Source organism: Mobula hypostoma, chromosome X2 (assembly GCF_963921235.1).
Source record: "Mobula hypostoma chromosome X2, sMobHyp1.1, whole genome shotgun sequence".
Classification (NCBI taxonomy): Eukaryota; Metazoa; Chordata; class Chondrichthyes; order Myliobatiformes; family Myliobatidae; genus Mobula; species Mobula hypostoma.
Genome location: NC_086129.1, coordinates 5569999 through 5592983, shown reverse-complemented (window position 1 = coordinate 5592983; position 22985 = coordinate 5569999). Strand labels below are relative to the sequence as shown.

At 47.1% G+C, this 22985-nt stretch overlaps 2 protein-coding genes across 3 annotated transcripts; both read right to left on the bottom strand.

The window, feature by feature from the left end:
- Nucleotides 1-200: 200 nt before the first annotated feature.
- On the bottom strand, nucleotides 201-19536 carry LOC134340970 (zinc finger protein 721-like). 2 transcript variants are annotated; one of them, XM_063038631.1, is made up of 3 exons: nucleotides 19521-19536; nucleotides 8981-9246; nucleotides 201-5414 (listed from the first exon to the last, which is right to left on the bottom strand). In XM_063038631.1, exon 3 carries the CDS (start codon nucleotides 4864-4866, stop codon nucleotides 2929-2931), a length of 1938 nt encoding a protein of 645 aa, XP_062894701.1. In that variant the 5' UTR covers nucleotides 4867-5414; nucleotides 8981-9246; nucleotides 19521-19536; the 3' UTR covers nucleotides 201-2928. The 2 variants fall into 2 exon arrangements, with proteins under 2 accessions (XP_062894701.1, XP_062894702.1); XM_063038632.1 differs by lacking the exons at nucleotides 8981-9246; nucleotides 19521-19536 and adding an exon at nucleotides 6482-6506.
- Nucleotides 9942-20086, bottom strand: LOC134340971 (oocyte zinc finger protein XlCOF6-like). Its single transcript, XM_063038633.1, has 2 exons — nucleotides 19521-20086; nucleotides 9942-16633 (listed from the first exon to the last, which is right to left on the bottom strand). The coding sequence occupies exon 2, from the start codon at nucleotides 15891-15893 to the stop codon at nucleotides 13992-13994; it is 1902 nt and encodes a 633-aa protein (XP_062894703.1). The 5' UTR covers nucleotides 15894-16633; nucleotides 19521-20086; the 3' UTR covers nucleotides 9942-13991.
- Between the last annotated feature and the right edge of the window lie 2899 nt (nucleotides 20087-22985).

Genomic DNA, 22985 nt, shown 5'->3' with positions numbered 1-22985 from the left:
CCTGTCCTTGAACTTGTGTCCAAAGGGGTGATGGTATTGTCTCTTTTCGATAAAGCTATTACCAGATCTTGGGCAGTGCTAGTCTTCCCTTGCTGCAAGTAAACATTAGATTAGATTAGATGATGAGGACACTCAGTCCTCGTTTATTGTCATTTAGAAATGCATGCATTAAGAAATGATACAATGTTCCTCCAGTATGATATTACAGAAACACAGGACAGACCAAGACTAAACCGACAAAAAACACATAATTATAACATAGAGTTATGACACAGAGTTATGAGCAATACCGTAATTTGATAAAGAGCAGACCATGGGCACGGTAAAAAAAAGTCACAAAGTCCCGATAGCCCCAACATCTCACGCAGACGACAGAAGGGAGAAACTCTCCCTGCCATGAGCCTCCAGCGCTGCAAACTTGCCGATGCAGCATCCTGGAAGCACCCGACCACAGCCGACTCTGAGTCCGTCCGAAAACATTCGAACCTCCGACCAGCCCTCTGACACCGAGCACCGAGCGCTTCAACTCCGCCCTGTTCTCCGAGCAACAAGCAAAGCTGAGAACTCGGGGCTTTCCCCTCTGGAGATTCTGGATCACACAGTAGCAGAGACAGCGAATCAGGCATTTCAGAAGTTTCACCAAATGTTCCTCCGTGCTCTCATGTCTGTCTCCATCAAATCAGAATTGTGCATGGCACCCTACTTGACAGATAACATATATTCATCACCGGAGTGGCCGCTGCGCGCTGCGTCTCGCCGCCATCTTCTCCTCCTCCTCCTCCTTCTGTGTAAGGGGAGTTCGGACAAACTTGGGCTGTTTTCTCTGGAGTGGAGGAGGCTCTGGGTGACCTGATAGAACTTGATAAGATTACGAAAGATCTCGATAGAGTAGATAGCTGACATTTTTAATCTTCTGGGTCACAATGTCAAATACCAGAGATCATGCATTAAGGGAGATAACGGACCTGTGAAATTCATTGCCACGGACAGCTCAGAGCCCAAGTCATCCTGTTTAGTTAAAACATACATTGACCGGTGCTTGATTAGTAAAGGCAGGAGAATGGGGTTGAGAAGACCATAAAAGACACTGGGACAGCTGCAGAATAAGGAAACTTTAGAGGGAGGTGCATCAAGCACAGACAGATGGGACAGACTCAGACAGGGGTTTTTGTCTGGCACGGAGCAGTGGGACTGAACACCGGTTCATTTTCCACTCTCGGACCTTCACTGAGACCATTTCTCATCAGTACATGTTTTATGAAAAATACGTTTAAATCTTCAAGTTCAACGTAAATTTATTATCAAAGTATGTGAACCAGATGCTATTGAACAATTCACGAACTGTTTACAAGGTAACTCAATGCCCACCCCCAGCCTGGGGAAGGGAATGGGATCAATTCCAGAGGGGGAGGGCTGGGTGAGTCTGGGACTTTGTGAAGGAGCCCTAACTCCAAACTGCTCATTTCGCTTTTCCCTTCTCACTCCCCTTATCTCACGCTCCACTGCATGTGTGTGTGTGAGAGAGACAGAGAGAGCGAAAGAGAGACAGACAGACAGACATACCTGCCCACTCACCCTCCACCAACGATGTCCCCTCTCCCCAACGCACTCACACGCCTGTGCACACTGCAATCCCTGTGAGCTCAAATAATCCAAAAATGTTACGTCCTCCCTGCTGCACCAACTCCTTAGCCACGTGTTAAACAGTTTATCCTTCGTATTCCTGGCACATGGCACAGATGGCAGTCCTGAGACCCCAGCCCTTGATGAGTTGTCTCTTTACTTAGCACCTCACTAACTGAACTTCCTTTGCAGAACCAAGCGCCAGAGACCCTGTAGCTGTGACTTCCCTTTGTGAGGGCATCCCCCCATCCCAACAGTATCTAAGGTGATATATGTGTTGTTCAGGGGGAGGGCCACAGGGGTGCACTGCACTCACTGTTTTACCCCTTTCTCCTTCCTGTCACCCAGTTTCTTGTGCTGTGACCTTGCGTGCAACTACCTCTCTATAGGTCCTACCTATCACCCCTTCAGCCTCCCAAATGATCTGGGGTTCATCCATTTCCAGCTCCAACTCCTCAATGTGGATCGTTCGGAGCTGAAGCCGGATGCCCTTCTCACAGGTGCAGTTATCAGGGACACAGGAGGGTCTCCTGCCTTCCCACATCCCGCAAGAGGAGCTTTCCACTACCCTGCCTGGCATCTCGACTGTTCTAACTGAGCAAATGTAAAGAAGGGGGCAAAAAAAAGTTCCACCTCCAGCGTAATTTTGCCTTCTCGGATTGAAGGCTCTCCTCACTGAAACCTCAAAGACTCCGCTCCAACTTTGTCCACTCCAACATGGGCCGCTCCAACACTGGCCACTCCAACATGGGCCGCTCCAACTTTGTCCACTCCAACATGGGCCGCTCCAACACTGGCCACTCCGCTTGCTCCTGCCTAACATTAAGTTATTTTTGATAATAAATCCTGTACACTGATTGGCCACTGCTCAAAGCTTTAATAAATACTGTCCTGAGCCACTGCCATTAATACTCAATTGTCGAACCTGAGTGAATTACATCCTCTCAAACTTCTGATCTCTCCGATTAATGATGGGTCAAAGCTCAGTAGTGTGAGACAGGGATGAATGACTGATTGAAACCCATCCCACACTCAGAGCAGGTGACCACACTCACCACAGTGGGAACCCACCACTGTCTCTGTAGCGTGGGTAAGTGTGTGAATGCCTTCCCACAGTCTCAGCAGGTCAACGTCCTCTCACTGCCGAAAATAGTCTGGTGTGTCGTTAGGTGAGATGTCTGAGTGAATCTCTTCCGACAATCTGAGGAAGGTGAACAGTTTCTCCCCAGTGTGAACGAGCTGATGTCCCTTCGGTTGTGATGACGGAATGAATTCCTTCCCACAGTCTGAACGGCTGAATGGCTTCTACCCACTGTGAACTCGCTGATGTTTTTTCAATTGAGATGACTGAGTGAATCCCTTCCCACAGTCTGCGCAGGTGAACGGCCTTTCCTCAGTGTGAACTAACTGATGTGACAGTAGGTGAGTGGACCGAGTGAATCCCTTCCCACATTCAGAGCAAATGAATGGCCTGTCACATGTGTGAACTGACTGATGTGTCAGTAGATGAGAAGACTGAGTGAATCCCTTCCCACATTCAGAGCAGGTGAATGGCCTCTCCCCAGTGTGAACTCGCTGGTGTGTCTGTAGCATGGATGACTGAGTGAATGTCTTCCCACAGTCTGAGCAGGTGAACGGCCTCTCCCCAGTGTGAATGAACTGGTGTGTCAGTAACTGACTGGAATGAGTGAATGCCTTCCCACATTCAGAGCAGGTGAAAGGCCTCTCCCCAGTGTGAACTCGCTGATGTTTTTTCAATTGAGGTGACCGACTGAATTCCTTCCCACAGTCTGAGCAGTTGAAAGGTTTCTCCCCAGTGTGAATTCGCTGATGTTCCTTCAATTGCGAAGACCGAGTGAATCCTTTCCCACATTCAGAGCAGGTGAACGGCTTCTCCCCAGTGTGAACTCGCTGATGCACTTTCAAGTCAGATGACCGAATGAATTCCTTCCCACAGACTGAGCAGGTGAATGGTTTCTCCCCAGTGTGAACTAATTGGTGTGTCAGTAGGTGAGAAGATCGAGTGAATCTCTTCCCACATTCGGAGCAGGTGAATAGCTTCTCCCTGGTATGAAGTCGTTGATGCACTTTCAAGTCCGATGACCGTGCAAATTCTTTTCCACAATCTGAACAGGTGAATGGTTTCTCTCCAGTGTGAACTCGTTGATGTACTTTTAAGTCAGATGACCATGTGAATTCCTTCCCACAATCTGAGCAGGTGTACGGCTTCTCCCCAGTGTGAATTCGCTGGTGAACTTTCAAGTCAGATGACCGTGTGAATCCCTTCCCACAAATTGAGCAGATGAATGGTTTCTCCCCAGTGTGAACAAACTGATGTTTCTTTAGTTGAACTGACTGAGTGAATCCCTTCCCACAGTCTGAGCAGGTGAATGGCTTCTCCCCAGTGTGAATTCGACAGTGCTTCACAAGTGTGGATGACTGAGTGAATCTCTTCCCACATTCAGAGCAGCAGAACGGTTTCTCTCCGGTGTGAACTCGCTGATGTACCTTCAGTTGAAATGACCGAGCAAATCCCTTCCCACATTCAGAGCAGATGAATGGCCTATCCCCAGTGTGAACAAACTGATGTTCCTTCAGCTGAGATAACCGAGTGAATCTCTTCCCACATTCAGAGCATGTGAAAGGCCTCTGCCCAGTGTGAACTAACTGGTGTCTCAGTAGGTGAGATGGTCGAGTGAATCCCTTCCCACAGTCTGAGCAAGTGAATGGCCTCTCTTCAGTGTGAACTAACTGATGTTCTTTTAGTTGAGCTGAATGAGTGAATCCCTTCCCACAGTCTGAGCAGGTGAACGGCCTCTCACCAGTGTGAAGTCTGAAGTGCTTCACAAGGGTGGATGACTGAGTGAATCCCTTCCCACATTCAGAACAGCTGAACGGCCACTCCCCCGTGTGAACTAACTGGTGAGTCAGTAGGTGATTTGACCGAGTGAATCCCTTTCCACATTCAGAACACGTGAATGGTCTGTCCCAGGTGTGAACTAACTGGTGTGTCAGTAGGTGAGATGACTGAGTGAATCCTTTCCCACAGTCTGAGCAGGTGAATGGCCTCTCCCCAGTGTGAACTCGCTGGTGCCTCTGAAGTGTGGATGAGTGAGTGAATCCCTTCCCGCAGTCTGTGCAGGTGAATGACATCTTCTCAGTGTGAACCCGCTGGTGTTCATTCAGTGGAGATGACTGAGTGAATCCTTTCCCACATTCAGAGCTGGTAAATGACTTTTCCATGCTGTAAACTTGCTGGTGTCACTGTGGTGTGTTTGAGTGTGTAAATGCCTTCCCACACTCACAGCAGATCAATATCTTCTGACTGCTGAATTTTTGTATATATTTTTCGCATCAATGACAGAATGAATGGCTTCCCACAGTCAGAACAGGTGGAGCATCTCACTATGGTGTGAAATTGCTCATCTATCTTCAGGCTGGATGACTGAGCAGTTCCCCTCCTCCACATAGAACAGGTGAAAGTCAGATATTTGAATCGCTTGTAGAATCAATGCAGTTGAAGAACTGATCTCCAGTGAACAAATGCTGGTGTGTTCTCAGCTCCCGGTTCCAGTAGATAACACTGAGTTACAACAGAAAACTTCATTTCAGACACAAAATACATTTCCAGTTTGGATGAGATACTTCCTCATCTCCAAGGAATGACAACAGATGTGTTGTTGTTGCAAAGACAATATTTGCTCACTCCTTAAATATCCATTCAGAGACAGCAAAACTGACGTGCTGCTGTGTTTGAGATTCCCGTGCACAAGTGTTCTGGAACTTGAAACCTGTAAAAATATTTGCAAAAGATATCAGTGGATGAAGGACAATATTTCAGGTGAGATTTTAGTCTGTCATGAGCTCCAGCATCACAATGTTAGAAAGTTCATCTCAAGTTGAAGCCGAAGGGTTAGTAATGTACTGTATATTTCTATGTATATCTATGAATTCCTCATCTTCTAACTGGGCTAGGATCAGGCATCCTAACTGACTAGAAAATTCTCTGACTGTATTCCTGTCTGGATGAAAATGGGCTATTTCTGCCCTCAATCAACCTGTGACTTGGCTCAATTTGTTTCTGTCCTTTGGTATTATTTCAAGTTCTGGTCATGTTCCACAACACTACAAAGAGCCTTTGTTACTACATGTCTGATCCTGGAGATTTTCTAATTCCTCGGATCCCCTCTCCCGAGCTGATTGACAGAGATAAACCCATCAATGGCAATGCCAACGAATATGAAGGGGAGGGCAGCAGTTATTCGAGTGTGGCACTTTTGTGATGTGAAAGTCACAGGTCACTTGTCATCGAGGACAGAGGTGGTTCATATCATTATTTACCCGGAGAAAACAAAAGCTGACGGAATGTGTCCCCCCCCCCCCCCCACAATTCAGCAGTAAATGACATTTTCACTGACTGGAAGGTAGACTATTTATCGGAGATTAACTTGAAGTATATTTTTTTCCGAGTTCTTAATCCTCGGATTTAAACAGCTGGAGCTCGGCAGTAGTTGGGAGATACATCCACCCACACCATTGCCTCCGCCTGTACGGGGATAGGGCTGGTAACTTCACCTATGGCTGCCTCTTTACCCAGAATACCGGATGCACCAGAAACCTGTCTACTCGCTGTGCAACGATTCAGCGATGCGCATGCGCTGCAGGGCTGGCTGCGGCTCCAGCGCTCATCTGACGAAAGGTCCCTGGGGCCCGGGTACAGATTGTGGGGCTGAGAAAGGGGGAAAGCATCGGGGCTGCCGCGGGGTGTAGAACCAGTGTGGCCGGAGCTCAAAGTAATTGTACTTCAGTCGCGGTTCGAACACCGGTGATTAATTTCCCAGCCGGAGCCTCCTCCTACCTGCGGCCGATCCTCCTGAGCCTCTCGTCTACTGAGCGCATGCGCGTTATCCGGGATTAGCTCAGACCTCTACGCATGCGCATTTGATCCCGAGTGGAAACTTCGTGACGGAAGCGTCATTTACAAACTCACTTGGAATTGCGCAGACTTTGCGAAAAATAAAATATAGAACTATAATAATAGAAACATAGAAACCCTACAGCATAATACAGGCCCTTCGCCCACAAAGTTGTGCCGAAAATGTCTCTACATTAGAAATTACGAGGCTTACCTGGATAGAGCCCTCTATTTTTCTAAGCTCCATGTACCTATCCAAAAGTCTCTTAAAAGACCCTATCGTATCCACCTCCACCACCGCTGCCGGCAGCCCATTCCACGCACTCACCACTCTCTGAGTAAAAAACTTACCGCTGACATCTCTTCTGTACCTACTCTCCAGCACCTTAAACCTCTGTCCTCTTGTGGCAACCATTTCAGCCCTGGGAAAAAGCCTCTGACTATCCAGACGATCAATGCCTCTCATCATCTTATACACCTCTATCAGGTCACCTCTCATCCTCCGTCGCTCCGAGGAGAAAAGGCCGAGTTCACTCAACCTATTCTCATTAGGTACGCTCTCCAATCCAGGCAACATTTTTGTAAATCTCCTCTGCACCCTTTCTATGGCTTCCACATCCTTCCAGTAGTGAGGCGACCAGAACTGAGCACAGTACTCCAAGTGGGGTCTGACCAGGGTCCTATATAGCTGCAACATTACCTCTCGGATCCTAAATTCAATTCCACGATTGATGAAGGCCAATACACCGTACGCCTTCTTAACCAGAGAGTCAACCTGCGCAGCTGCTTTGAGCGTCCTATGGACTTGGACCACGAGATCCCTCTCATCCTCCACACTGCCAAGAGTCTTACCATTAATACTATATTCTGCCATCATATTTGACCTACCAAAATGAACCACTTCACACTTATCTGGGTTGAACTCCATCTGCTATTTCTCAGCCCAGTTTTGCATCCTATCAATGTCCCGCTGTAACCTCTGACAGCCTTCCACACTATCCACAACACCTCCAACCTTTGTGTCATCAACAAACTTTCTAACCCATCCCTCCATTTCCTCATTAGGCCATTTATAAAAATCATGAAGAGTAAGCGTCCCAGAAGAGATCCCTGAGGCACACCATTCGTGACCGGCCTCCATGCAGATTATGACCCGTCTGCAGCCACTTTTTGCCTTCTGTGGGCAAGCCAGTTCTGGATCCACAAAGCAATGTCCCCTTGGATCCATTGTCTCCTTACTTTCTCAATAAGCCTTGAATGGGGTACCTCATCAAATGCCTTGCTGAAATCCATATACACTACATCTACTGCTCTTCCTTGATCAATGTGTTTAGTCACATCCTCAAAAAAAATGAATCAGGCTCGTAAGGCACAACCTGCCCTTGACAAAACCATGCTGACTATTCCTAATAATATTATACCTCTTCAAATGTTCATAAATCCTGCCTCTCAGGATCTTCTCCATCAACTTACCAACCACTGAGGTAAGACTCACTGGTGTATAATTTCCTGGGCTATCTCTCCTCCCTTTCTTGAATAATGGAACAACATCCGCAACCCTCCAATCCTCATGAACCTCTCCCGTCCACATTGATGACGCAAAGATCATCGCCAGAGGCTCAGCAATCTCCTCCCTCGCCTCCCACAGTAGCCTGGGGTACATCTCATCCGGTCCCGGCGACTGATCCAACATGATGCTTTCCAAAAGCTCCAGCACATCCTCTTTCTTAATATCTACATACTCAAGCTTTTCAGTCTGCTGAAAGTCATCACTACAATCACCAAGATCCTTTTCCATAGTGAATACTGAAGTAAAATATTCATTAAGTACCTCTGCTATTTCCTCTGGTTCCATACACACTTTCCCACTGTCACACTTGATAGGTCCTAATCTTTCACATCTTATCCTCTTGCTCTTTACATACTTGGGGTGCCTTGGGGTTTTCCTTAATCCTGACCGCCAAGTCCTTCTCATGACCCCTTCTGGCTCTCCTAATTTCCACCTTAAACTCCTTCCTATTAGCCTTATAATCTTCTAGATCTCTAACATTACCTAGCACTCTGAATCTTCTGTAAGCTTTTTTCTTTCTTCTTGACTAGATTTATTACAGCCTTTGTACACCATGGTTCCTGTACCCTATCGTAACTTCTTGTCTCATTGGAACATTCCCATGCAGAATTCCACAGAAATATCTGCTGAACATTTGCCACATTTCTTCCGTACTTTTCCCTAAGAACATCACTTTCCAATTTAAGCTTCCAATTTCCTGCCTAATAGCCTCATAATTCTCCTTACTCCAATTAAACACTTTTCTAACTTCTCTGTTCCTATCTCTCTCCAACGCTATTCTAAAGGAGATAAAATTATCATCAGTGTTAACTAGGGGGCCGTGCACAATCCTGATTTGATGGAGACAGACGTGAAGAAGCACGGAGGAACACCTGGAGAAACTTCTGAAATGCCTGCTTCATTGCCGCTGCTACTGTGCGATCCAGAATCTCCGGAGGAGAATGCCCCAAATCCTCGGCTTTGCCTATTGCCTGTTGCCGGGGCCAGGGTCGAAGCGCTCGGCAGAGATGGTGCTCGGTGCTCGGTGTCGGAGAGCTGGTCGGAGGCTCAGAGTTTTCGAATGGACTCGGAGTCAGACAGTGGTCGGATGCTTCCAGGATGCTGCGTCGGCAAGTTTATGGCGCTGGAGGTTCACCGCCTGCATGAGATAATGGAACTTGCGACAGACTTTGAGATTTTTTACCATGCCCATGGTATGTTCTTATCAAATTATGATATTGCTTTGCACTGTTGTAACTATATGTTATAATTATATGTTTTTTGTCAGTTTTTCATTTGGTTTGTCATCTGTTTCTGTGATATCATTCTGGAAAAACATTGTATCATTTCTTAATGCATGCATTACTAAATGACAATAAAAGAGGACTGCGTGTCCACATGATCGAATCGAAATCTAAAATCACTATCTCCAAGATGCTTTCCCACTGAGATCTGACACCTGACCAAGTTCTTTTCCCAATACCAGATCAAGTACAGCCTCTCCTCTTGTAGGCTTATCTACAAATTGAGTCAAGAAACCTTCCTGCTCAGAACTAACACCCCATCTAAACCTCCTGCTCTAGGAAGATGCCAATCGATATTTGGGAAATTAAAATCTCCCATCTTGACAACTCTGTTATTATTACACCTTGCCCGGATCTGTTTCCCCATCTGCCCCTCGATATCCCTGTTACTATTGGGCAGCTTATAAAAAATACCCAGTGAAGTTATTGACCCTTTCGTGTTGCTAACCTCCCCCCACAGACACTGTAGCAATAATGTACCAGTTCAGACCTTCACTCAGACCATTTCTCATCAGTACATGTTTTACACACAAAACATTGAAAAGTTCAAGTTCAACGTAAATTTATTATCAAAATGTGTTCACCAGATGCTATCAAACAATTCATTTTCTTGTTGGCAAGGCAAATCAATGCCCAGCCCCAGCCTGGGGTAGGGAATGGGACCAATTCCAGAGGGGGACGGTTGGGTGAGTCTGAGACTTTGTGAATGAGCCCTAACACCATCCTCCTCATTCCCCTTATCCCTTCTCACTCCCCTCCCTCACACTCCACTGCATATGTTTGTGTGTGTGTGTGAGAGAGAGACCTGTCTGCCCATTTCACCCTCCAGCAACGATGTCCCCTCTCCCCCAACATACTCACACTCCTGTACATACAGTAATCCTTGTGGGCTCAAATGATCCAATAACATTATGCCCTCCCTCCTGCACCAAATCCTTAGACACATGTTAAACTGTATAATCTTCCTATTCTTGGCATGTGGCACAGATGAGAGACCTGTGGTCACAGCCCTGGACGAGCTGCCCTTTAACTTAGCACCTCACTCCCTGAACTCCCTTTGCAGAACCTCGTTACTCTACCAGCCCATATCATTGGTACCCACATGGATCACAACCTTCACTGTTCACCCTCCTGAGCAAAGCTGAGTGCTCGGCCGGAGATAACCCAGACCTGGAGAACACAGGAAGCTACATACCATCCTGGAATCTCATTCTCACCCACAGAACATCCAGTAAGTTCCCTTAGCTAATGATTCACCAATGACCACAGCTCGCCTCTTCTCAACCCTCCCCTTCTCAGTCTCAGAGCCAGACTAAGTGCCAGAGACCCACCTGCTCTAACCTTCCTTGGCCAGGTCATCCCACCGTCTCTAACTGTGACCAAAGTGATACATGTGTTGTTCAGGGGGATGAACACAGGGGTACACTGCACTTGCTGTCCCCACCCCCCCACCCCACCCCCCCACTTTCTGCTTTGCAACTGTCACTCAGATCCCTGTGGCGTACAGCCTGGTTACAACTACCTCTCTATATGTCCGACCTATCACCCCTCCAGCCTCCCGAATGATCTGGAGTTCATCCAGTTCCAGCTCCCACTCCTTAATGTGGTTTATTCGGAGCTGAAGCTGGATGCCCTTCTCACAGGTGTAGTTATCGGGGACACAGGAGGGTCTCCTGCCTTCCCACATCCCGCAAGAGGAGCTTTCCACTATCCTGCCTGGCATCTCGACTGTTCTAACTCAGCAACTGTGAGGAAGGGGGCAAAAAAACTTCCACCTCCAGTATAATGTTGCCTTCTCTGTGCGAAGGCTGTCCTGACTGAACCCTCAAAGAGGTAAAGCCTCAAAGTCTCCATTCCAACTCTGCCCAGTCCACCATCGGCCACTCCATTTGCTGCTGCCTAACGTTGGCATCTTCTTGATCATCAATCCTGACTGTTGACTGGCCCCTGGTGAAAGCTCAAAAATAACCTGCCCTGAAACCACTGCCTTTAATGCTCAATTGGCGAACTTGAGTGAATTCCGTCCTCTCAAGCTTCTGATCTCTCCGATTAACGATGGGTCAAAGCCCAGCAGGGTGACACAAGGATGAGTGACTGATTGAAACCCATCCCACATTCAGAGCAGGTGACCACCCTCACCACAGTGTGAACCCGCCACTGTCTCTGCAGTGTGGATGAGTGTGTGAATGCCTTCCCACAGTCTGAGCAGGACAACGTCCTCTCACTGCTGAAAACAGTCTGGTGTGTAGACAGGCGAGATGAAAGTGACAATTCATTTCCAGTTGGAACAGATGAACGGCTTCTACCCAGTGTGAACTCGCTGATGTTCATTCAGTTGAGATGACTGAGTGAATTCCTTCCCGCAGTCTGAGCAGTTGTACAGTTTCTCCCCTGTGTATACGTGCGGAGTTCATTCAATACCGGATGACCGGCGAGACCTCTCTCAGAAAGGGGTATCCTTGGTCACTCCAATAGTGTTGTAAGTAATCCTGGAGTAACAAACATCAGCTCATCGGTCCAAAATGCATTTTCATGTCCCAACATCTTCTCAGTTAAGTTTCATTTCCATTCCTCAGACTTTCCGGCAAGTTCGGGGGTTCCTGTTCTCCAAAACGTAGCATGACAGGTTTGGAGAGGGTGCACCACACAGTGCTGTATTTGAATGCTCGCAGCATAAGAAATAAAGTGGATGGTCTTGAAATTCAGCTAGATTGGCAATATGACGTTGTGGCCAAATCTGAAACTTGGCTAAAGGATGGCTGCCATTGGGTAAAAGAGAGTTGAGAATAGATATACGACCAATAGAAAATGACACGGGAGATATTGTGATGGGAGACACAGAGATGGCAGAGGAACTGAATGCGTATTTTGCATGATTCTTCACGGTGGAAGGCATCTGCAGTACTGAATATCGGACATTCAAGAGTGTCAGGAAAGTGAAGCACATGCAGTGAAAGTTACAACTGAGAAGGTGCTCAGGAAGGTTAAAGGTCTGAGGGTGGATAAATCTCCTGGACCTGATGGAATGCACCTTCGGGTTCTGAAGGAAATAGCTGGAGAGATTGCATAGGCATTACTAAAGATCTTTCAAGAATCGATAGATTCTGGCATAGTACCTGATGACTGGAAAATTACAAATGTTACTCCGCTATTTAAGAAGGGTGGGAGGCAGCAGAAAAGAAACTACAGACCTGAAAGCCTGACTTCAGTGGTTGGGAAGTTGCTGGAATCGATTGTTATGGATGAGGTTACGGAGTACTGGGAGGCACATGACAAGATAGGCCAAAGCCTGCGTGGTTTCTTGAAAGGAAAATCCTGCCTTACTAACCTACTGCAATTCTTTGCGGAAATTACAAGTTGGGTAGACAAAGGAGATGCAGTAGGTGTGGTATACTTGGATTTTCAGGGGCCTTTGAAAGATGTTGCACATGAGGTTGCTTAGCAAGATAAATCCCGTGGAATTACAGGGAATTTACTAGCATGGGTGGAGCATTGGCTGATCAACAGAAAACAGAGTGGGAATAAAGGGATCCTATTCTGGCTGGCTGCCGGTTACCACTGAAGTTCCACTGTGGTCGATGTTGAGATGCTTTTTACGATGTATGTCAATGACTTGGACTGTTGGATTAATGGATTTGTGGAAAAATTTGCCGACGATACAAAGATAGGTGGAGGAGCGGGTAGTGCTGAGGAAACAGAGTGCTGGCAGAGAGATTTAGATAGTTTCAGGGAATGGGCCAAGAAGTAGTTAATGAAATACAATGTTGGAAAGTGTATGGTCGTGCATATTGGTGAAAGAAATAAACAGGCAGACGATTATTTAGATTGAGAGAGAATTCAAAATGCAGAGATGGAAAGGAACTTGGAAGTCCTTGTGCAGGATACCCTAAAGGTTAACCTCCAGGCTGAGTCGGTGGTGAAGAAGGTGGATGCAATGGTGGCATTAATTTCTCGAGGTATAGAATATAAGAGCTGGGATGTGATGTTGAGGCTCTATAAGGCTCTCATGAGACTACACTTGGAGTATTGTGTGCAGTTTTGGGCTCCTTATTTTAGAATGGATATACTGACATTGGAGAGGGTTCAGAGAAGATTCACAAGAATGATTCCAGGAATGAAAGGGTTACCATACGAGAAGCATCTGTCTTCTTTTGGGCTGTATTCCCTGGAGTTCAGGAGAATGGTGGGGGCCGGGAGGCAGTGGGGGGTGGACGGAATCTCATTGAAACATTCTGAATGTTAAAAGCTCTGAACAGAGTAGATATGGGAAAGTTATTCCCAATGTGTCGGGGAGGCTATGACAAGAGAGCACAACTTCAGGATTGGAGGATATCCATTTAGAACAGAGATGAGGAGAACTTACTTTAGTCAGAGGGTGGTAAATTTGTGCAATTTGTTGCCACAAGCAACTGTGGAGGCCAAGTCCTTTGGCGCATCTAAGCCAGAGAGAGATAGGTTCTTGATTAGCCAGGCCATCAAAGGGTATGGGGAGAAGGCAGGGGAGTGGGGATGACTGGAAGAATTGGATCAGCCCGTGACCGAATGGCGGAGCAGACTCGAAAGGTCGAATGGCCGACTTCTGCTCCAATATCTTATAGTCTTAATTGGGATGTCTGAGTGAATCCTTTCCCACATTCAGAACAGGTGAGTGGCATCCCCCAGTGTGAATTTGCTGATGTATTTTAAACTCAGACGACCGAGTGAATTCCTTCCCACGATCTGAGCAGGTGAGGAGTTTCTCCCTAGTGTGAATTCGGTAGTGCCACACAAGTTTGGATGACAAAGTGAATCCCTTCCCACATTCAGAGCAGCTGAATGGTCTCTCCCCAGCGTGATCTCGCTGATGTACCTTCAGTTGAAATGACCGAGCAAAACCCTTCCCACATTCAGAGCATCTGAATGGCCTCTCCCGAGTGTGAACAAACTGATGTTTCTTGAGTTGAGATGACTCAATGAATCCCTTCCCACATTCAGAACACGTGAATGGCCTCTCCCCAGTGTGAACTCGCTGATGTACCTTCAGTCGAGATGACCCAGTGAATCTTTTCCCACATTCAGAGCAGTTGAATGGTTTCTCCCCAGTGTGAACTCGCTGATGTAGCTTCAGTTGACATGACCGAGTGAATCCCTTACCACATTCAGAGCAGCTGAAAGGTTTCTCCCCAGTGTGGAATCGCTGATGCACCTTCAGTTGAGATGACCGAGTGAATCCCTTCCCACAAACTGAGCAAGTGAATGGCCATTCCCCAGTGTGAAGTCGCTGATGTTTCTTCAGTTGAGCTGAATGGGTGAATCCCTTCCCACATTCAGAGCAGATGAATGGTTTCTCCCCAGTGTGATCTAACTGGTGTGTCAGTAGTTGAGAATGCCGAATGAATCCTTTCCCACAGTCTGAGCAGGTGAACGGCCTCTCTGCAGTGTGAACAAACTGATGTTCTTTCAGCTGACTTGAATAGGTGAACCCCTTCCCACATTGTGAGCAGATGAACGGTTTCTCCCCAGTGTGAATTCGCTGGTGTTTCAAGAGCTGAGATGAAGAAATGAATCCTTTCCCACATTCAGAGCAGCTGAACGGCCTCTCCCCAGTGTGAACTCGCTGATGTATCTTCAGTTGAGATGACCGAGAAAATACCTTTCCACATTCAGAGCAAGTGAACGGCTTCTCCCCAGTGTGGACTTGCTGATGTTCCTTCAGTTGAGATTGCCAAGTGAATCCCTTCCCACATTCAGAGCATGTGAATGGTTTCTCCCCAGTGTGATCTAACTGGTGTGTCAGCAGATGAGAATGCCAAATGAATCCTTTCCCACAGTCTGAGCAGGTGAACGGTCTCTCTGCAGTGTGAACAAACTGATGTTCTTTCAGATGAGCTGAATCAGTGAATCCCTTCCCACATTCAGAGCAGATGAATGGTTTCACCCCAGTGTGAATTTGCTGGTGTTTCAAGAGCTGAGATGAATGAATGAATCCTTTCTCACATTCAGAGCAGCTGAATGGCTTCTCCCCAGTGTGAACTCGCTGATGTACCTTCAGTTCAGATGACCGAGCAAATCCCTTCCCACATTCAGAGCAAGTGAACGGCTTTTCCCCAGTGTGAACTCGCTGGTGTCTCTGTCGATTGGACGAGTGAGTGAATCCCTTCCCACAGTCTGAGCAGGTGAATAGCCTCTCCTTAGTGTGAACCCGCCGATGACTCTGTAGTGCGGAAAAGCGAATGAATCCCTTCCCACAGTCTGAGCAGATGAATGGTCTCTCCCCAGTGTGAAGTCGCTGGTGTGTCTGGAGATGAGAACACTGATTGAATCCCTTCCCACAGTCTGAGCAGGTAAATGGTCTCTTCCCAGTGTGAACTAACTGATGTTGTAGCAGGTCGTTTGACTGAATGAATCCTTTCCCACAGTCTGAGCAGGTGAATGGCCTCTCCCCGGTGTGAACTCGCTGGTGTCTATGTAGTGTGGATGATTGAGTGAATCCCTTCCCACAGTCTGAGCAGGTGAACGGCATCTTTTCAGTGTGAACTCGCTCGTGTTCATTCAGTTGAGATGATTTAGTGAATCCTTTCCCACATTCAGAGCATGTGAATGGCTTCTCTCCGGTGTGAACTCACTGGTGTCACTGTGGCGTGATTGAGTGCCTTCCCACCGTCCGAGCAGGTCAATGCCCTCTCACTGGTGTATTTTCTGATATACCTTTAGCATCAATAACAGAATGGCTTCCCGCTTGCAGAACAGCAGGAGCATCTCACTATGGTGTGAACTTGCTGATGTGTCTTCAGACTGGATGACTGAGTGGTTGCCCTCCCTCACACAGAGCGGGTGAATGGCCTCTCCCCACTGTGAACTCACTGGCGTGTCTGTGGGTAGCCTGTGAGTGAATCTCTTTCCACACTGAGAGAAGAAGAATGATATCTCACTGCGAACAATTCTCTGGCAATTCAGAAAGTCAGATGTTTGAATGCCTTGTACGATTGATGCAGTTGAAGAACTGATCTCCAGTGAACAAATGCTGGTGTGTTCTCAGCTCCCAGTTCCAGTGAATTACACAGAGTAAAAACAGAAAACTTCATCTCAGAGACAGAATACATTACCAGATGGGATGAGATACTTCTTCACGTCTAAGAATCAACACCAGATGTGCTGGTGTTGCAAAGAATAAATTTGGTCACTCCTTAAATATCCAAACAGCAAAACTGATGTGTTGTTGTGTTTGAGATTCCCATACACAAGTGTTCTGCCATTTCAAACCTGTAAAAATATTTGCAAAAGACATCAATGGGTGAAGGACAATATTTCAGGAGAGATTTCAGTCTGTGGTGAGAACATAAGAAATAGGAGCAGGAGTCGGCCATCTGGCCCTTTGAGCCTGATCTGCCATTGAATAAGATCATGGCTGATCTGGCCATGGACTCATCTCCACCTACCTGCCTTTTCCCCATAACCCTTAATTCCCCAACTATGCAAAAATCTATCCGACCCTGTCTTAAATATATTTACTGAGGTAGCCTCCACTCCTTCATTGGGCAGAGAAATCCACATATTCACCACCCGCTGGGAAAAGCAGTTCCTCCTCATCTCCATCCCAATTTCCCCCAAATCTTGAGGCAATGTCCTCTAGTTCTAGTCTCATCTACCAGTGGAAACAACTTTCCTGCCTCTATCTTATCTATTCCTTTCATAATTTTACATGTTTCTATATGATCTCCTCTGAATGTGTACTCTGGCATCACAATTTTACCAATTTCAACACAAGTTGGGGGTTGTCAACTTGAGATATACCTCAGGATACTGTGGGAAGTGACGGAGGAAATTGCTGAACCTCTGGCGATGATCTTTGCACATCAATAGGGAGAGGAAAAGTACCAGATGATCAGAAGACACTTTTCCCTTTTCAAAAAAGGGAGTAGAGACAAGCCAGAAAATTACAGACCAGTGGTTCTTACTTCAGTGGAGGGCAAGTTGTTGGAGAAGCTCCTGAGAGGCAGGATTTATGAGCATTTGGAGAAGCATAATCTGATGTGGGATAGTCAGCATGGCTCTGTCTAGGGCAGATCAAGCCTTACAAACCTGATTGAATTCTTTGAGGATGTAACAAAACACACTGATGAAGGTAGAGCATTGGATGTAGTTTACATGGCTTTCAGTGAGACTTTTGATAAGATTCCTCATGCGAGGCTCATTCAGAAAGTAAAGAGGCAAGGATCCAAGTAGACCTTGCTTTGTGGATCCAGAATTGGCTTGCCCACAGAAGCCAAAGGTGGTTGTAGATGGTTTGTATACTGCATGGAGGACGGTGACCAGTGGTGTTCTGCAGGGATGAGTTCTGAGATTCCTTCTCTTTGTGATGTTTATAAATGATCTTGATGAGGAAGTAGAAGAGTTCTGATGACACAAAAGTTGAGGATGTTGTGAAGAGTGTGGACAGTTCTCCAGAGGTTGCAGCAGGATGCAGATAGGATGCAGAACTGGCAGATGGAGTTCAGCCCAGATAAGTGTGCTGTGGTTTATTTTGGTACATCAAATTTGAAGACAGAACACAATATGATGTTGGGACTATTGGCAATGTGGAGGATCAGCAAGATCTTGTGGTCCATGTCAATTTTACACTCAAAGCTGCAGTGCTGATTGAAAAATGTTGTTAAGAAGGCCTTCATCAACCATGGAACTGAGTTCAAGATTGGTGAGGTAATGTTACAGCTATATAAGACTTTCTTTAAACCCACTTAGAGTCTTGTGTTCAGTTACCTCATCACAGGAAGGATGTGGATACCATAGAAAGACTGCAGAGGAGATTTACAAGGATGTTACATGGAATGGAGAATATGCCTTATGAGAATAGGTTGAGTGAACTTTGGAGCGACGGAGGATGAGAGGTGAGCTGACAGATGTGTATAAGATGATGAAAGGCATTGATCATGTGGATAGCCAGAGACTTTTTTCCTAGGGCTGAATTGGCAAACACGAGGGGCATAGTTTTAAGGTGTTGGAAGCAGGGTCAAAGGGGATGTCAGAGGTAGGTTTTTCACACTGAGAGTAGTAGGTGCATGCCAGTGATGATGGTAGAGGCAGATACCATGGAGTCTTTTCAGAGACTGTTAGATATGTACATGGAGCTCAGGAAAACAGAGTGCAATGCGGTTGGGAAATCCGAGGCAGTTTCTAGAATAGGTTACATGGACGGCACAACACTGTGGGCCGAAGGGCCTGTAATATATTCTAGATTTCTATGTTTCTATATGCACTCATCTTCGAACAAGGCACAGATCAGACATTCTGACTGACCATCAAATTCTCTGACAGTATTCCTGTCTGTGTGAGAATGCGCTATTTCTGACTTCAATCAACCTAAGACTTGCTCAATTTGTCTCTGTCCTTTGGTATTATTTCAAGTTCTAGTTATGTTCCACAAGACTACAAAGAGCACTTGTTTCTACATGTATGATCCTGGAGATTTACTAATTACTCGGATACCCTCCCACCAGCTGATTGACAGTGATGAACCCATCGATGGCAATGCCAATGAATAGAAATTGGAGGGCAGTGGCTATTCTCATTGGACTGCGGCACTTTTGTGATGTAAAAGCCACAAGTCACTTGTCATCGAAGCAAAGGTGTTTCATATCGTTATTTACTCAGAGAGAACTAAATCTGACGGAAGGTTTTATTTCCATACAGCTCAAATTGACATTTTCACTGACTGGAAGGTAAATTCTTCCACCAAGATTAACTGGGAACTATATTTTTGTTCCGAGTTACTGATCCTCGGATTTACTCAGCTGAAACACGGCAGTGTTTGGGAGATACATTGGCTCCCATTTCCTTCGACTGTACGGGAACAACACTTGGTAGTATCATCCATGGCTGCCTCTTTACCCAGAAGGCCACACGAACCAGAAACCTATCTGTCAGCCACCGAAAGATCCAGCGATGCGCATGCGCCGCAGAAACGGCGGCGGCCCAGCGCTCATCAGCCGAAAGCCTGGCGGCACTGGGTACGGATCGTGGGGCTGAGAAAGAGGGAACGGACCGGGGCTGTCCTGGGGTGCAGGACCAGTGCGCCAGGAGCTCACAGTAATAGCCCGTCAATCACGTTTCAGACGCCGCTGATTAATTCCCCACCGGAGACCCCTCCTACCTGCGGCCGGTCTTTGTGAGCCTCTCGTCTGCTGAGCGCATGCGCGATATTTGGGATTACCTCATACTTCTGCGCATGCGCGTGTGAGCAAACAGAAGGAAATCTGCAGATGCCGAAATCCAAAACAACAGACGGAAAATGCTGGGGGAAAGTCAGGGAGACAGACGGCAACTATGGAGAGAAGTGAACAGTCGGCCTTTCAGACCCAGACCCTTCTTCAGCACTGGAAAGGAAGGGAGGGAGTCAGAATGTGGGCCAGGTGAGGTGATAGGGTAAACCGGGAGAGGGGGAGGAGTGAAGTAAAGAGCTGGGAAGTTGATTGTTGAGAGATAAAGGGCTGGAGAATAATAATAATAATAATAAATACTCTATTGATTCCGAGTGGGAAATTAATTCGTTTCAGCAGCAACATCTAAAAGCACAGCAAGCAGCGGGCAGACTTTACTGAAAATAAACTAGAGAATAATAATATACACAATAACACTGTATCAGTCTGCAATAATAATGTATGAAACAACAATGCAGAGACTATTGAACTATGATGTGTGTTCACCTGTCGCAGAAGATTTTTGTTACCATCCTTGTGAGGGCGGAGCTGAGTGAGTTTGTTGAAAAGGGGTCGGGGGCTTTGCTGCCGATTCAGTAGGTCATGGAGAGGATGTTCCGGATTGTCCATAATCGATAACAGTTTGTTCAGTGACATCCACTCCACCACTCACTCGAAAGAGTCCGGGTTGTGGCCAAGGATGGATCCAACCTTTCTGATGAGTTTATTTAGTCTTTCCCAACGTAAAGCAGCGAAGAAGACTGCACTCGCTACAACAGACTGGTAAACGATCTGCGACATCCTGCCTCACGTGTTCAAGGATCTCGGCTTCCTTAGAAAATAGAGTCTGCTCATCCCCTTCTTTTAAACAGTCTTGGTGTTGGTTTTCCAGTCATGTCTCTCGCCGAGGCGAACACCCAGGTATTTGTCCTCCTCCACCATCGCAACTTCTTCTCCCAGAATGTATCCAGGACTCATCACAGTCCTCTCCCTCCTAAAATCTATCACCATTTCCCTGGTTTTGACCACGCTCAGGAGCAGGTGATTCTTCCCTCACTATTCCACAATCCTGTTAAACCAGCCCTTTGTACGTCGAGTCCTGCCCGTCTCTGATGCACCCAACTACGGCAGAGTCATCAGGGAACATCTTTAGGTGGCCAGACTCAGAGTCGCACTGAAAGTCTGAGGTGTTCAGTGTGAACAGAAACGGAGACAGGACAATCCCTTGTGGGGCTCCAGTGTCACTCATCTCCACCTCAAGCACAGAACCACCCAGCGGTACAAACTGGGGTCTATCTGTCAGGAAGACAGTAATCCAGGAGAGAGTGAATTTGTCTACTCCCATCCTTGCTCAGACAACGTGGCTGGATTGTATTGAAGGCATTAAAGAAATCAAAAACAGTGACTCTCACAATGCCACCAGCATCATCCCGGTGGGAGTGAGCTCGCTGCAACAGGGAGATGATGGTATCATCCGCTCCCTCATGAGGTTGGTAGGGAAACTGTCGAGGGTCCGAGGTAAGTCAGGACCGGCCTCTGCATCACCTTCATCTCATAAGATGTGAGGGCGATTGGTCTGTAGTGATTGTCCTCATTAAGTTCGGATAATTACCATACTGGGTAAAGGACCAAGGCAGGAGTTATTCCACATCTTTTCCTGACTCGGTCTCAGATTGTCAGGGTGCACCAAAATACCAGACAGCAGGCTCGTACAGGCTTTCAGTACCCTGGGGATGATACTGTCGGGGTCAGCAGATGTAGCCTCTCCGGCTGTTTCCTACCCGGACCTACATTCACTGTCCATCTCCCGGATGGCCTCATCTGCACAAGGTGCACTGAGATGCAGCTCCTGAGAGACCGTGTTAGGGATCTGGAGCCGCGGCTCGATGACCTACAGCTTATTGGAGAGAGTGAACAGGAGATGGAGCGGAGCTACAGGGAGTCAGTCACCCCGAGGCTGCAGGAGTTAGATAAGAGGGTGACTGTCAGGAGAGCAAAGGAAAGAGCTCTGGTAGTGGAGGGGTCCCCTGTGGCCATACCCCTCAGTAATATTTTTCTCGTTATGAATACGATTGAGGGGATGACCTGACAGGACGAACATGGCGATGGGGTCTCTGGCACTAAGCCTGGTTCCATGATGCAGAAGTGAAAGAGGAAGATGCGAAATGCGGTAGTCATAGGAGATCCCATAGTGAGGGGAACAGACAGGAGGTTCTGTCAGCCTGATAGAGATACCTGCATAGTGTGTTCCATCCCAGGTGCCAGGGTACGGGATGTCTCGGATCGGGTGCAGAGTATTCTGAAGGGAGAGGGTGAACAGCCAGAAGTCTTGGTACATGTTGGTACCAATGACACAGGTATAAAAAGAGAAGAGGTCCTGAAGAGAGAGTTCAGGGGGTTAGGTCGGAAGCTCAAAAGCAGGACCTCTGGGGTAGTAATCTCAGGATTGCTGCCTCTGCCACCTGCTGGCGAGTGCAAGAATAGCATGATCAGGCGTATTAATGTGTGGCTGAGAGACTGGTGCAGGGGGCAGGCCTTCAGATTCCTGGATCATTGGGGCCTCTTCCGGGGGAGATCCGACCTGTACAAAAAGAACGGGTTACACCTGAACCCAAAGAGGTCCAATGTCCTTGCGGGCACCTTTAATAGGCTGTTAGAGAAGGTTCAAACTAAACTTGTAGGGGTGTGGGAACCGGGTGATAGGGTTGTGGAAGGGGAAAACAGAAATAAATCAAAGATAGCGTGCCACAGAGATAATCGAAAGATCGGGCAGGAGATGAGGCATAACCACAGGGTAGATGAGTTGAAGGGCAATAATGACATGGTGCAGTTAAAACAGAAAGCAACAAATACTGGATTGAAAGTGTAATATTTGTCTAGCCCCCTGGCGAGCCTCAGGGTCGCTCAGCTCGCTGTCGTCTAGGGAAACAGCCCTCGGCCCCGCCAAACTGGGTAATTAGTTTGTGTGGATGCTGTGTGATGTACCCCACCCCGCCCAAATAACAGACAATACACCAGATACAATTAAATGAACTACAGTTTATAGATATTACTAGAATCATATAATTAATAAAGAATAAAATATAAAAGGAAAATAAAAGGCGCCACACTTATCAAAGTTCTATCTCTTCGTGCACAAACAGTTGGAGCTCAGGACCCTCCTTCTTCACCCTGCGATCCCCTCGGACCACCTCGACCTGCCGCCTGCGACCAAAAACGGTGGTCGACTAGACGCTCCACACGAGTCCGTCTCCGTCTCCTCTCCTCGCCGAACACCACGGACCTCGGACTCCTGATCGGGGTCCGACCCCGTTAACTGACTCACAGTACCTTGTCCATCCTCACTCTCTCTCTTGCGCTTTCTGCCCCAAAACCCGCGCATCGCAATAACTTACAGACACACAGAAAGAATAACATCT